Source organism: Trachurus japonicus, chromosome 23, assembly GCF_045865225.1.
Source record: "Trachurus japonicus isolate A0001 chromosome 23, Traja_1.0".
NCBI lineage: Eukaryota > Metazoa > Chordata > Actinopteri > Carangiformes > Carangidae > Trachurus > Trachurus japonicus.
In genome coordinates, this window is record NC_140929.1 from 14,756,477 (window position 1) to 14,772,757 (window position 16,281).

The 16,281-nt window shown below is 40.9% G+C and overlaps 1 protein-coding gene across 2 annotated transcripts in view; it reads right to left on the reverse strand.

Moving 5' to 3' along the window:
* The window catches only part of ifrd1 (interferon-related developmental regulator 1), a 114,641-nt gene extending 98,696 nt beyond the window's left edge, over window positions 1-15,945 (reverse strand). Inside the window, exons 1-12 of one of the 2 annotated variants that reach the window (XM_085768731.1) lie at window positions 15,735-15,945; window positions 13,908-14,012; window positions 13,545-13,626; window positions 12,341-12,465; window positions 11,926-12,083; window positions 11,709-11,759; window positions 11,216-11,394; window positions 10,979-11,087; window positions 10,597-10,731; window positions 10,280-10,408; window positions 9,906-10,001; window positions 9,643-9,754 (exon numbers count right to left, since the gene is read on the reverse strand). In XM_085768731.1, the coding sequence (XP_085624857.1) occupies window positions 9,668-9,754; window positions 9,906-10,001; window positions 10,280-10,408; window positions 10,597-10,731; window positions 10,979-11,087; window positions 11,216-11,394; window positions 11,709-11,759; window positions 11,926-12,083; window positions 12,341-12,465; window positions 13,545-13,626; window positions 13,908-14,012; window positions 15,735-15,765 (1,287 nt within the window). In that variant the 5' untranslated portion in view covers window positions 15,766-15,945 and the 3' untranslated portion in view covers window positions 9,643-9,667. Of the gene's footprint in view, window positions 1-9,104; window positions 9,755-9,905; window positions 10,002-10,279; window positions 10,409-10,596; window positions 10,732-10,978; window positions 11,088-11,215; window positions 11,395-11,708; window positions 11,760-11,925; window positions 12,084-12,340; window positions 12,466-13,544; window positions 13,627-13,907; window positions 14,013-15,734 lie in introns of those variants that run through there. The other variant, XM_085768730.1, reaches the window with a different exon arrangement.
* Window positions 15,946-16,281: the final 336 nt, after the last annotated feature.

Below are 16,281 nucleotides of genomic sequence, written 5' to 3' on the forward strand. Positions count from 1 at the left end.
ATGACCTCGTGAATTCATTATTACGATCTCCTATAAACATGAGACACGTGCTGACCTAATACACAAACAGGTGTGTGCCTGCATAAATAGGATCAAGAGGAAAACTCGTGGTAGTTGGGTCAGGGAGAAATAGATTGTAGAACAGCTGATGGGGAGATAGAGGTCCCCTCTGGCAAAAGTGAGACCAATATAAATCCAGCGTGTAACTGATGGAAACTTGGGGTTTTCTGAGCAAACCAAGATCAATGTCAGATGGATTATTTGATTCAACTAGGACAGATACTTCTTTGTCTGCGGGGTCATTCAACTCCATTTTGGGTTGGCCCACACAACAGGGAAAACCTGCTTTGTTGACTCAATGATAAGTTGAAAGATACTGTGTGTATGTGTCTATTCAAAGTAGATAAAAAGTGCTGGGGGTAGTACTGCAGCCCATAACACAGTGGTCATAAAAAAACAGCATAGAGAAATGCCATAGAGAAATGCCAGTCCTTTTGAGTGAGTGAATGTGTGATTTGAGTGATCAAACAAAGAGCTGTGGCTGCAGCTGCGGCAGCTTGCTAGGTTTGTAACATTTTCACTTCATATGTTTTGACCCGTTATTCACTTGAAATTAACTTTCATATTTGCAAATCAAATTTACAGCATCTACGTATAAATCTTGGTGAAATGTATGTTAAACAATATTATCCTTCTGAGATATAGAAAATAAGAGATGAAAGGGAAATTACATGCAACATGGAATTGCATTACTCTCGATGGACTCATCTTGTGACCATGTGAATTTGGGCCCCCTAGATTAGCAAGAGACCCCAAAACCCTTGAGTTCTTCTAAATTTGTTAAATCAGTTGCTGATGAAATCCAAACACATTTTGAAATACCTATTTCATTCATGAAAACAATATGGACACATGCCCTTGTATTTTTTTTACAAAAAATGAATTGAAAACCTCTCATGTAGCTTATGTGTAGTAAAACTACAAAGCTAAAACCTTACAGTTACCTAGCTAGCTATCCTTGTTTTTTGGCTCACTAACACCAAAAAGACGTTGTTGGGCAAACCTTCATAATACCAAAACATGCTAATCTCACACCATATTAAACATATACTAACATACAGCTACCCTAGCTAACAAACGCTTAGGCTACATACTAATACTAATAATAGATATTAGGATTACAAAAGGTTATGCATGGCATAGTTTAGCATAAATTCTACCTAACAACACCTTTAAAACTAAGATTAGCAACTTCTGTAAGAAAGTGTTTTGATTGATTGATTGATTGATTGATTGATTTTTTTTTTACTGTTAAAACGCATTACATGTAGCACATACAATAGTAACAGATGAAATAAGTAGATAATAAATGGATATAATAGCCTAAATAGGTTAAATAAATCATAGGAGGAGTTTTGTGCTATACTGTTCACTGGTGTAGAGATCTGTCAAGGTTAAAATGGCAGCAAGGTTCTCCATCTCCCGGCTCATTTTAAAGCTCTATAGGCTATAGTTTGGTTCAAAGCAGCTGATAGTTGGAGCTGACAGGAGAAGGGAACTCTACTATCTCTTCCCTCCTGTCAACAAGGTGCTGCCTGCAATTCAGGCAGTGAGTCAGTGCTTTAAAAGAGGAGATAAAGCCTGGGCCTCCCATGTGCAGACTTAGCTTCAGATGCCAAATGCGAGTGTGCATTAGGTCTTTTTGTTTGGGAAATTTGGGGTATGTGTGTGTGTGTGGGAGGGGTGTGATGGCTGGATTCATACCGAATATAAATGTATCCCGTCAAAAACACCTTTTTTGTGTGAATGTGGTTCATCTCTTCGTGTGGGGCTGATGCTTCGGCACACAGAAGCAGGTGTTGTCCCCTTAACTATGGCCTCTTGCCTCTTCTCCGTGGCATCATCCAGGGAACAGTTGTCATCCCTGACGGGGGTCTGTGCTCGTCACTGGCCCACATCATGGAGAGAGAGAGAGAGAGAGGGAGAGAGAAAGAGAGAGAGTGAGAGAGGAGGAGGAGGCAGGGTTGTCGGGAGGGAGGATGAGGAGGGAAGTGTCACTGTTTGTCTGCGCACGTGCACTGGCGTGTTCTGAGTGTGCTTTTTGTGTGAGTGTACAGTAGCTATGAGTCACACAGTGTGGGGGCTACAATGCATCTGCGCTCAGCACGACAAATGTGTACTGCTTGACTCTATTTCAAATCTACAACCACATTCCATATGGTGTCAGCTCTGCTCACTGTGGCTTGTTTTGGTAAGAGATGAATGGGTTGTGAAGAGTACACTGATTGGTTGTCGTACTGATACTGTTCTGTGACCTGCACCGCGGAGTCAGGTTTGTCAATTCATAACAGAATATAAACAGAAATGTTGTCTGAATGACTCGGCTCAAATAAAGGGTAAATGCTTTTTTTTTTTAGGTGATTGTAAATAATAAGCAAGAATTCCTCTTTATGATCAAGTGGGTGTGATTGAAATCAATGAAAAAAATAATCTCTTTTCAGAGTGAGTATAATCCAACAACATATTTTATGCCTCAACCTCCAAAGCCATCCTCAGTATCATCAGTTACGCTCAGTTGCAAGTGCAGAGGTGATTGCTGTCAATTCATGTGTTGATACAGCAGACGGCTTAGTGGTGAACAACTGCCACCACCTGGCGGAGTCTGAAACTACACTCAGGGTGACATAATTATTACTGCGATAGCGTGTACGCGTACATCTCGATGATGTCAACAGCAATGTGTGCAAAATTAACACCAGGCATAATTGCATCAGAGCTTTACCATTGAGATGATTCATAGCCTGTGTTTAAATTCCCCTCATGCTCTAGAAAAGGTGCAATATAAATAAACTAACACTGACTTCAGCTAAACATTTTTCACTGCAGCAGCAGGAAAAAGAGCATCATTAACCTGTTTTTAACAAAGTAAAAACTCTCTGCTGAAGCAGGTAACAATTGTCATCTAATGTGTATGCCCGTAGATGACAGTGTTTCTTTGTTTGAAACAGTATATAGGATGAGTTCATTTAGATATTATGTCAATACTCCATCCAGTAAGTGCAGGCTCAGCTCTCAAGTAGTAATTACATCTATTTTGTATGCAACCAATCACTCAGCAGAGTAAACACAATTTGTAATCCTCTGTGAGACGTTTCATCTTGTCAAGTGGTGATACTGAAGCTATAGTAACTATGTGCTAAGAAATATCCTCATGCCACGGTGCTGATCTTATATTACCTCAAGAATAAAAGGTAACACTTCCACTTACGGTAATCTTTTAGGTAGTAGAGTCAGTAGTCACTGTATGTGCTTACATAAATGTCCTTGCAGATGGTTGATACACCAATTGGGCTATAATAGGTCTTCATAAAGGGCTATTACGTGCTGTTATACAAAGTATTAAAAAGGTTACTGTGTGTCCTCTGGCTTGAATTGACTGGTAATAGTAATTTTGGTTGATTATACCTGAAACGTGACGCTCCATTTAAACCAATATAAACATTTTCCATAGGCCAACATCTTTTTTTAACAGCAGTCATTGTCACTTTAAGAGAGGTCTGACTAAAAGAAAATACACCAGGATGTAAGTAATAAAAGTGTTTGAAGCCGCCATGTCAGGTCAGACCGACCCAGTCAATTTAGAGATAAAGGACAGAATATGTAAGAGGTAATAAAAAATGGGTTGAGTTATGTTTTTTATTAAAAGTTAGGAAAAAAAACGGGGGACATGAGGCTCCCATTTGTACTGATGTTATAGACCTTTCACCCAGGCTGCAGCACTGACTGATCGCCCTATTTTAATATAATATCAGCTTATAAATGAGCTGAAATTAGACTGTCAGGTCACAGTAAGCACAGGATGTAGTGGACAGGTGTCTAGCTTTGTTCCCTTTGTGTGAGGACTTCCAATTTGAGTATGAAATCAGAAAACAACAATGACGATGTTCTCAGTTTTGTGAGATCATTTTGTTTGACTCTTAGGTTTGAGGTTATTTAGTCCACATCATTAAGAGAAACTCTTGAATGATGGGGGATCTGATACCCAATCTCTGATCACAACAAACCAGAATTATCCCTGAAAATAGAAAGTAGACATCTTTGGAAGCTAGTTTCCTCAGAGTTGCCTTTAGAATAAGCAAACCAGCACAGGAAGAAAAATAAATGTGCCCCTTTGCCTGGTTTCTCCCACCTGAATATGCCAAGATATGGGTCTCACCAGATTCAGATTGTGTGAAGTGAAGGAAGCACGGCCCCAGGCCATGAGAGCAAAACCACAGAACATGAGTCTCTATGAATTAAACATGGATTGCAGCAGAGACATTGCTATTAAGAAGAAGGCCCAATATTCACGCAGCGCACGGCCAGTGATTTATGTCTCAATATGCCGCACTTGGAAAAACGGTTAATATCTTTTTTTCATGGGAGTCTGCCAATTTCCTTCACGTCTCTCCTCATGAGCAGACACATTAACACCTCTCACTTTCTATTTACACCACCTTCACTTAACTTTTTGCATGGGCATGTAAATAAGTACTGAATAAACAAGTGATTTATTTTCATAGTAGCTGATTTTTGTAGCATCTTGAAAAATGGAAAATAATCCATCTTCTGTCTGTGTGATGTTGCAGCTCAGTATCTGTTATCACAACGTCTAGGTGGTCAATACAAACACGTGCAGCAGTTGTCTCCAGGGGTCATCATGTTCCTGCTGTGGTGATGATTTCCTTCAGAGCGTGTACTGTGTATGCGTGTGTGTGTGTGTGTGTGTGTGTGTGTGTGTGTGTGTGCTCTCCCCCTCCACAGCTACCTAATTATTCCACAGCTGATCTGATACAGGATGATGTTCACCCTAGAGACAGAGCAGATAAGCAGGGGAGCAAAAGATGCTGATTTAGTTTTCTGGAATAGTTAAGTCATTTCATGTTCAATGAAAAACAGAAAAAATCTGTCAAACAAAAGGAGTGAGCCACAAGTTGCCACTCTCCGAATTTAAAGCACACGTCATGTTGAGGAATTTTCAGTGTGCCGCAGTCACTTTGTGGCAGATTGACGCCCCAGAATGTGACACAGAGCTGGATAAATCATCCTCTTGATATATGGATGCAGCATAATTGCAGTCATGAGAGGCAGCAGCCATTTTATCAGCCACAACCAACAAGCCCCTTTTGCATGTTGGGATAGAGAACACACAATACTCAGTGACAAAGTGCCACTAATCTCTCTATCCATTTTTCACTGTGATAGCTACTGTACCCGTCCTTGCTCCAGGGAGTAAACAGAGCCAGGGAATGGAGATGTTGGAGGGAAGAGGAGGAGAGAAAGAAGTAGATGTGGGTGGCACACGACACGAGTGTCAACATGAGGCATTTACAAAGAAGCAGGCTGATCTATAGTAGGTGCCACAGCAGCAGCTGCTGAGACGCCAGAAGCACACAAGTGGAATAAATACATTAACATGGTTAGCTATTGAAAAGCATCAATTTGAAGTGTGTGTGTGTGTGTGTATGTGTGTGTGTAAACAGGCTGGTCTCTGTGTGTTCAATGGTTTGGCTTCAGGCCCTCTTTGCAGCCAGTGTGTGGCACGATGAATGGAAAACTACACTCAACAAGGGATGCCTAACCAGCCATGGCAAAGACCCAATCACGGTGCCTATGTGTTAGGCAACTAATCAAACGCAGTGCCCCATTATAATACATTAACGTGAGTCATAGAAAAGGTATCCCAGTTAAAATCAATCGCCTTGAAAGGTCAACTGGCTGAAACAGAGCGTTCATTTCCATAACAATCATATCAAACAGTGAATAGCAAACATCGGCTGAGGTGTACCGCAGTAGCAGGAGGAGGAGGAGGAGGAGGAGGTGGAGGTTGCGAGTGCATTTTCTTTTCCCTAAATGCTGCCTCCGAGCTCATTGTTTTGCTTCTCCAGTCCCACCCACCACAGTGACATATTCTATTCTGTTTTGTTCCACATCTCCTCCAGCACACTGCAGTTTTCCACAGCCATTTTCTCAACTTGCACACAACAACAACAACAACAACAACAAAAAAGCCCATCCCAGAAGGAATTGCTTTACCAGTGAGCCGGCGAAACGGTGCGAGTATTCAATCTTCTAAATTGCGTCGAGAGCATAACGACTCACAGACGAAACTAATTGTTGATTAAACTGGAAATACCTTATCACATCTCTTACTCGTTTGATCCTCAATTAACCCTCCTAATTGCACAGTGAAGGTTGTTCTTTGCATACAGCAGATTGTGATGAAATATGAATAATACCAGTGGTTCATTAGCATTCTCCACATTCCTTTCCACCTGCCTGCCTGTATCCGAGATAGAGGGGATCTAATCAAATGATAATGTTTATTTACAGGAGCCCTCTATGCTGGGAGGAATTTGTCTTCGATCCTCCCCAAAATCAACAGTGGAACTAAAATGGTGTTAAATAACGAGTGTTATATTTTATGTAAAGACTTATGAATCAGCTTTGAAGCTGCTACAGTCAATACTTTTATATTAACAATTGATTCATGAGTATGAGAGGGGCTGCTGTTAATGATGAACCCTAGAAAAATGTACATTTGCCTCAACCTCGGCTCTGCAGGGACATAAAACTGGTTCATTTGTTGTTGGAAGCCAGGCCCAGTTCTTGACTATGTTGATATGGTTAGGACTAGGGGGGGTAACAATTTTGCCTTTTGTGTTGTCATAATGTAGGTGCATGTATTTTTATGTTATTTTTTTTGTATGTAATTCAAACCAGTCCTAGCATGGCAATACAAGCTGCATTTTTTAGATAACCAGTTCCAAGACAATTTTTTATGATTTTATAACATTAATCCAACTCAACTCCAAAGGCTCAGTACCACTAGCTCTTGCTGACATTGTTGAGAGAGTCGTAGGGGTAGCCCACAGCTTTTTTTATCCTTCCAAAGGCAAGAGAAAATTTTAAGTCCCAAATCCCTAAATCCTAAAAATTACTACTCTGCCATGCTTAAAATCCATTATCCCAAATATTTGACCAGCATATTCAAGAGGTGGAGGAGTCTTTATATAATCAGTAAGTGCCAGTGTAACTTTGTTCATTTTAGGAGTTTCCTCTGGATCAAAACAAATCCACTGGGACCACAACTTTAGAGAGATTTTAATCGAAGCTTTAGACTGTTTGCTTTAAGACAGACATTTTTATAAAGAAGGCTGTGCAACCCCTCCAGTTTTTCCTCTCAGGCAGCAGAAAGATAGACAGCCTCATCCCACAGGTGTGAAGCAAACCACAGGTGTTAGTGAGTTTGCTGACAAGTCACCCACACCTTCCTGTTTTATTGCAGGAGACAGTCGTCACCTGAAGGAAAGGATGAAATGGAAAATGCCAGTCAGTCCGCTCAAGCACAGACTCTCTTCAAGAGGAGGGACTGTGAGGTGATACACATTACCGAGTGATAACACAAACAACTAGAAAAATCTATGTATCTAAAAAATGTAAAACAAAATGCTCCAACAGCCTTCAAGGTGAGATCTGAGAGTCTTACCAAAAAAAAAGAGTCTAGCAGCAACAATCAGGCTCACTTAGAGCCAGATTTGAGCCTGACCGTCGAAACCTTTAAACACCGATAATCTCCTCAAAAACTCACAAGCAGCAAGGATCAATGTCATACAATCTCACCTCCTAGACTTTGCTAAAAGCTTTCTAACACAATTTTTGCATCAACCGCAACTTGTGGATATTCCTCAGACTGTATCCGGATGAAGGGAAACTAAGCAGATCGTTTGCGATGAAATTAAAGCTTAAATAACCTCTTTAAGACCTGCAAAATTGAGTAATCTGTCTCATCTGAGGAAACCCAGAGTGCATTTTCAAAGGAATCAAAAAGAAATGTGAAAAAGGCTGCAAATAAGCCAGTCTGCCAGAATAGACCAGAGATTTATAGCAATATACAGTATAAGGCATTGAGAGGAATCATGTAAAACACATACCTCTGGTCTGTAGAGACCTTAAAGCCTACTATTTGTTTTTGACAATCCTCCACTGACAAAATAGTTTAAAATCATTGTTTTCTGATGTTTTTCTATGCAGGCACTGTGTATTCTTGTGTGGCCCACTTTTTTAACGATACTATAAATCAACAGTCCTGTCCTCTACCTTGTTGCCTCAGTATATGCGCCACATGATGAGGTGGTGCTGATGGGTCAGGTTCAATACCAAACATAAATCATCCAAATTATTGAATGATTAATAAGCATTTTTCTAGTATTTTTGTTAGAAGAAATGAATCCCATCATTCAAAATTCACATTTGAATCAAAGTAAAACTATTTTAGTTTAAATGTAATGGACTTAATAGCAGAACAGGCCACACTGAAAGAGATCCTAGATAACCTTGTGGATCCCACAATGACAGATGAGTTCCTCAGTGCTGCTGCTTTTTTTCTTATATTGTCTCACCTCAGGTATTAGGCTGCTGAATGGATGAATTAATTGAGGGACGCCTGTGTGCTCGAACAGGCCAACGTTAGCTTTGTGACATTCACCTTTATCATATAACACCCCCATGTTGTTCTGGACTATTTTTACTGCTCTATTAAGAAAAAACCTTTGAGTCAGACACAAGGGAATAGAAAAATGCTCTATACACCATGACATGTATGCTGCACTTCTATCATTTCCTTTAATAGTTTCACCACTGCCTTGTATCAATAACCCAGAAAGGTTCCATCTCAGCTCCGGTGGAGTATAATATACACACTGTACAGCAGGCAGGGTGTCCTGCTCAGTCACCCTCACCGTGATGCTAGTCTTACCTTGGCTGCAGCAACCTTCACTTTGATATGTTGAGGTAGCAATAAAAAAGATTTGCACGGCCCCGTTCCCTCAAAATGACCTTTATATATCTAGAGGCTGAGATTGCCAGTTTTCAAAACTCCTTCCAGTGAGATTTCAAAAGTCACACTCACCTCCACAAACCCACTGGCTTTTCCAATTTTCCACTGATGGGAATTGACTCTTTGAGTGAGTGACCAGTGTCCCAATTGACAGTGTCCAACCAACCTGATTGTGTCAGATAAGACAGTATATTCATGTTTAAATTAAACATGAGATCCATTTGATACAGCTTTTAAGTGTTTATTTCACCATCCTTGCCCATAAATTACAGACCTGATACTAAAATACAACACTATTCACTGTGGTCCTATACAGAAATAAACTACTAAAGGCTTTACTAGGTAGCGTTACTATTACCATTAACCAAATACACCTACATTGTACAAGACAAATGCTAGCAAAATAATATAATTTATTACAGTGTTTCAAAGAAAAGGCCACAAAATGAATATTAACACAAGGAGAAAACAAATATACACAGTATGTACAACACCACTCTTCAAGTGTGGATGTATTTAAGTTATACTCCGCCCAAAACCCAATCATTCACTCACCTCCTCTACATTTGAAAAGTGTTGTTCCTTATAGAGCAGTGTCTAATATATAGCCACTTTTCAACGTTACAGAAGGTGAACGTTTGACATTTCTACCACACAGATTTCAGGGGAGGAACATGGGGACAAAACATTGTGACAGTTCATCTAAAAAAGAAAAAAGCAGAGATGCCCGATAAATAGGTAACTAGAGTCAAAAAGAAAGAAACGAAAGAAAGAAAGAAAAAAAAGGATTTAAAATTCTCCCACATCCACTCTCTTGTCCCTGAACTTGCTCCTGGCCTTGGTCCGAGCTTTGAATGCAGCAGAGTTGTGGAGATGCTGGAAAAGAGACAAGGGAAGAGTTAAAACCAAGACCACCAGAAAATAATATGGAACCATTCATGTTGTATGGATTAACAACCACCATAAGTAAAAATAAATAAATAAATAAAATAAAGGGAATCTCTGGTAGCATGTTAGTGCAACATACCCTTTCAAAGCGAGATATTTTCATGGCCTTCATTGTGGCTGAATCAACCAAAATAGGTGGTCCCAGTTCAAACACGTCTCTGATGAATTCATTTGCCTGATAAGTAAACACAAAAACTCATGAGAAAAATGATCCCATCAACAGACAGCATACAACACAATCTAAACAACAGCTGCACGTTACCATTAGCTACTTTGTGAAATGTGTAACATTGTTTCATCTCCATTTAAAATGTAGTTTTCTACAGCTTACACCCTCCCCACCAGCTATCAATGTAGTCCAACAACACCCACCATGCATTTCATTTTAATTGCACCAATTCTTGCAGTGATTTTATGTTATATTCTGCCAATATTTAACAAATCAATTATTACCTGTAGGTGGTAATTCATCCCAGATCCCACAAACTCTCTGAAAGCATCATAGGTCCTCTTCCTGACCCAGCTGTCAATGGTCATGCGCTCTGTCCCAAAGCGAATGGTCTCAGACTGGAAGTCACCCTCCTGGGAGAATTAGGAGGGGTGAGAAAAATAACCATGATGACAAACTGATCATTGGATTCAATGACTCGGTCAAACTGATTAAACTACCATCTCTGACCTACTCTGGATAAAAAGGGGGAATTTAACACCCAACATGTAAACTAAAACCTGGAAACGAAAGTCTCTGGTAACCGACACTCAGCACTTACCTCAACAGCCTTAAGCACGTCCCTGAACACAGATCGCTGCTTCCTCTTGTCTGTCTTGGCTCTGTGTTTGTTACAGTCTGTGGCCAATGCATTCAGCTTATCACATAGTTCATCCCAGTTATCAAACTCGAAATCCTGAAGCAACACAAAAAAAGAAATGTGTAGTCATTACTATGAAAAATGACAAGTCACATTGACCAGACACTCGCAAAACTGAACCATTCATCAAATTTAGTCACGCATACATGAAAATTAAGTAAAGACTAAAATTACAGTGCCTTTTGCATTTGACAACAGTGATTTAGTCCCCATTTCAGTCCAGCTGACTGCACTATAGGAGTGACAAGCAGTGGTAGAGGAAACAGAATAGATGTGAACTTACAGCGTCCATGTCTCTGGCGAGCTCAAAGAGCAGGGCGATGGTCTCCCCTGCAGCAATTCTCATGTTGACATCCTCACTCTCCAACAGCCTTGGCAGTTTGGGCAGGTATCTGTACAACAAAACAAGAATTTAAAACTGAATTGTTACTGGGCTCTTCTGGATCTGGGTTGCAGTCAAATAAAAACTTAACTTGGCAACAGCAGCTGTGAAACTATAAGGGTTGACGGGGGGTCTTACTTGCGCAGGATGTCCTTGAGCTGGCTGGCAGTGCAGATGGTGAGAAGAAGCGCCCAAGACAGCAGGGCGTTGGTGTAGAGCTGGCTCGTCTGGGGGCTAACCGAAGGACAGGTACCATCCACCCTAGCGCAGGCCCGGGAGAACAGGTTCTCGAAGCACTCCATGGTGGAATGCACGTCCTACAGCGGGAAGCAGCAGCAATCATATGAAAATTGTGAATTTGCAGAGCAGAAGAGGCTGGAAGTGTTCAAGAGCAACACCAGTCATCACAAATGATGACTTAATGAGTAACTTTCTTTCCAGCATTTTTGAATTCAGCTGCCAGAGCTGTTGACATCATGGATGTTAAGACTGGATGAGGCACACTGTCAGAGCCAATAATGAACACAAATATGACTGTTAAAACCTTGTAAGAGAGACTTCACTGCATCTTGCCCTCAAGCCCAAAAGTGTCAAACCATAGAAAAGACTTAAGACGTGATCAACAACTTACCAAAATGTCATCTTCTGCAACTAAAGTACAGAGGCCCAGACTTGTCGCCACCTATTAGAGAAACAAAGAGACCTCACTCAGCTGGATCTCCACTGAATAATCCACAGTAACAACCTCAAAGTAGCAGGTACAAGACGGCTGCCGTTTCATAACCTGTCAAAAGAGCATTCTTCCATGGCATCTGCTGAGAGTGTCACAATCTAAAACAGGTACTCACTGCCTGTCTGGCTTGTATGTTGGCTGATCCATCTGCCAGGATGTTTTTGAAGATGGGTTTCAAGGTTTTGAGCACCTCCTCGCTCTCGATGCCCGAGCCCAACTGGATACACAGCAGGCACGCCAAAGAAGCTGCTGCTCGTTGTTCCTCGCCTTTACCTGACAGAGAGAGGAGTGGACATTAACTTCTTTAAGGTTTTAAGGATGCATCACTCAAAGTATTGAACAGAGCCTACAAAACTTGACTTGAATGCAAAACTTAGTTCATGTCTTAGAAAAAATAAATTTTCAGACTTTAATTAAGATCCACTGATATTAAAAGACTACAAAAACAGCCACTTGCTGACATTTAAATTAGGCTATCCCAATAGAAAGCAACATCAAACAGTTGAAATAAGAAAAAATATTTCAAGTACCTTTCTTGAGGCAGCGTTCGATGCTGTCTGTGATGGTCATCCTTCTCTCTGAGATAAACTCATACAGGATCCGTGTGGCCATTGCCGTCTTAAGCCCATCCAGTGCTCCCTGTCTGGTCTTAGCACTGAGGAAACAGTTACACAAACATTTACGATTACACAAATCTCCCCATCAAAAATATCATCCTATTCATACAAGCCTATAGTGTGAAGGAAGGTCACTAATATATTAGAGGTCTAAGTGTAAGCTTAAAATATACCACCCACATGGCTTTGGCAGTTAAGTGGCACTTTGGGTGCATCCTTATTTCAGTGTCATCACATTCAGCAAACCAATTGTGACAGGTCTTTTGGGGGTGAAATCTATTTTTAGCTCGACTGGGCTGCAAACCTCAGTGAAACCTTTCTCCTGAGATTGACACCAACTCTCTAAATTTGGGCTACCCATCCTAGAGATGGGATTTATGGCTCTTTGAGGGGAGCCGGATCTTGGTGAGCCGTTCCTTTCAAAGAGCCGTTCAAAAAACTGGCTCATTTGACTGATTTTTTAAATATTTATTAAGTTTTAAGAAGCCAGCCTGGTGGTAACTCATTTTATCTTGGAAATAATGGGGTGAGATTTGGAACAAAATAATACAAAATTAGATATCCCACTAATATCTGAGTTTGCACGCCACTTACGTAGACAATGGAGCAGCTTCAATTGACTGTTATGAACACACAGAGATGTTAAAAAAAAGAAAAAAAGAGAGAGAGAGAGAACGGTTCCCAGCTGTGACTCGGTTCCCATCGTTCATGTTAACGAGCCGTGGTGTTCACAACACTAACCCATCCCACCAATAAGCCTTTTAAAACATTTTAGCTGTACCTACTAAAAACCTTTGCTGTTTAGAGGCTCTATTTCAATTTTCCAAGCATAATATCCATGACCCCAAGCGTATTTTTGTGCTACATAGTTGACACTGCCCATAGTAGTTAAAAAAAAAATCATTTTAACTATTCAATGGGTAAAAGAAAAATCACCCGACCTAATGCCATTTCCTGTCTTTCAACAACTTTTGCTTTCATACAGCGTTTGCTCCAGCAGAGTGCCATTTCTTTATTCCCATGTAGAAGTGAAACTCTGCTCCGACTTGCTATAACCTGCATGCAAAGATCAGATAACGGATTTAGACAGTTAGAAATCACAAGGTTCAAGTTTTACCTTTTATCCACAGTGCTGTCTATGAACCCCTTCAACTTGTACTGGAAATCCTCCTGGGCTGTGTCCTCGCTGGCCTCTGCACCTAGAAACACAGCAAGAATTACAAATACAATACAAGTAACCTGACACAAAACAGATGAAACAGAAGTAAAACTTTATAGTATTTCAGGCAAATACTTGCCACGAGAAGAAACTTTACAGCAAAGTTCAGACCAAGAGACAGGCTAGGGCTGTAGTACATTCCTGTTCATTGATGAATGCTCACACCCACTGACGACATTGCCAGCATGTGTACTTGCAAGTTCAAGCTACTAGAGCACATGTAATACAAACAGATGCATGCCCAGGTGTACACAAACCTACCTTCATCTGCTACACTGGTGGCATCACTGAAGCTGCTGCAATGACTGAGGGTCTCAATGGAGGCGTCCTCATCACTGAAAGGCTGCACGTTTCCATGCTGCCCTCCTAAAGAAAAAGCAAATATAATTAAGCCTAATCAAATGCATTAGTATAGTGCAGCAGGTCAGGGGCTCAATTATATAATCCAAGCTCCACACAGGTACTGTTATCTAATCAGTTTTTGTGTCCTTCACCTTATCCTGCTGTACTTTTCATTATCTCATATGAAAATACAGGGTCAGGGACAAACCATACATCTGTTGGCTTTGTAAACACAACATTATGTTCAGGCAAGAGGGACTAGGGTCAACATGAGCCAGCTGACATGACATTACAGAAACATGTCTGCTATCCAAAATAGACTAAGTACAGTTTTGGTTCAACTACGAAACAAAAGAGGTAGCAATCTCCTGCCACAAAGGGAAAGGAGAAGCAAGTTTATCTCCAGCCAAGTCCACACCAGATGGTGTGGGTTATTATCAGTCCAGGAGAAGAACTCTTCATTGAAAACAGAATAGTGTTGACTGCAGTTTACAGGCATTTCACAACACAAAATACTTGGTATCGGTTGCAAAAGGTCTTCCTGATAACGAAATTAGAGAGTGGGAGAGTTGTGAAAATTTGCAGTTATGAGGGTGTGAAAATCTTTAGTCCATTTATTTTTCCACTTATGAAAAAAACAAACAAAATGTGTTAGTTGAGAAATGTTCAACAAAAATAAAAGAAAAAACACAGCATATAGGAAATTACACACTCCATGATTGTGCATTGTATGAGTTTAACTCAACTCAGACTCAACAGGCGTCTCTGCCTTGTCCTGAATTGACCTCTGTGTAAGACGTGCATAGGCTTATTTCCGTTTGAACATCCTTTTGAGCAACCACAACACAACCAAGAATGAATGCATTTGCATATGTCAAGCCATGGTGAACACAATAGTTAACACCAGCTGTTTTTAAGTGGCATTTTTCCTTCAAACTTATAGATATTGTCCCTGTGTGTAAAATGCGTTGACGTGGACAGCCTCCCCCTCCAACCCCCGCAACAGCTGATTTCTGAGAAACCGGGCGCCGCCTCTTTTCCAACCCGCTTCAGAGTCCAAAATGTCCGCCTTGTGTCGCGAAAACAATAACAACCAACTTCTAGAGCGGTTCCTTGTCTCACACACCAGTTTGAAGTTAGCTTACCGTAATGAATACCGGTAGAATACATGCTGCTAAAGTTTAATATCGGTCAGTCTGCTGACATGGAGACGTAAGCTCGAGAGTTGAAGCTAACCCTCGGTATTAATTATGTAAAGCCGCAAAAACGTTGTGTTTTAGTCCACTGATGACATTGTCATGTTAAAAGCTGTCACACGTAGGCCAGGTGCTCAGATCAACTTTACCTAGCAACCAAAGCTGTATCTTGCTAGTAGGGAGTTGGCATTAAGCTGGCTAACATTAGCTCGTTAAGTCTGACGATCGATAAAGGCTGGTGGTAAAGTACAAATTAGTTAATATCATTAGTTAATGGTCGTGAAATAAGTGTGTCAACAAGTAAAATACAGAACAATATTTTTCGTATGATGGCACGTTTTGTTAGTTGACAGCGAGGCTTTGTGTAAGCCCGGCCAGTTAGCTTTGTGTTTTGACGTAGGCCATCCCTGACTCGTTTGTAGTCATCGCCGTAGACACATTCAATGTCAGTCAATGGACTGGCATGACGAAAAGAACTACAACTACCATCGGCACAGAGTAGTAAAACGAGGAAGGCCAAAGAAATGCGGCCACTTGCCCGCACACTTACCCCTGCTATTCTTCTTCTTAGTCCTCGGCATTTTCGTCAAGAAAAATGTAAAATTTTACCCAAAATCAGCCAATACACGACCAACTTTTATTGTAGTGTCTCGTAAATTGAAAATATTCCCGTGGCACCGTGGATAAAAAGGAATTGAAAGCGATCCTGGAGATAGACTGTTGGCCGAGACGATACATTTTCCCTCATAAACCAGGGCTGCGTAAGCATAGTGTGGCTCTGGGTATTTATACCGGCAGACATGTCACGAGGAGGTTTCCCGGCATCGCTGGCCAATCCGGGAACAGGAACAAGCGTCGCGTGTGTTCGCCCGTGATGCAGTGAATGGAGACGCGGGCACTATGCATCTTAAGTTTATTTTGGTCAAATGTGTCTACCAGTGCACAGCATAGCTACCTGATTCATTTTAGGCTACACACGTCTTGACATTGATACGCACTTTATTGTCATCCTAATGAGAAGGAACATCTAACTACCAAACACGTGTCCATCTAAACTGGAAAAAAAAAACTCTTATATAACTTCACAATTTGTTGGT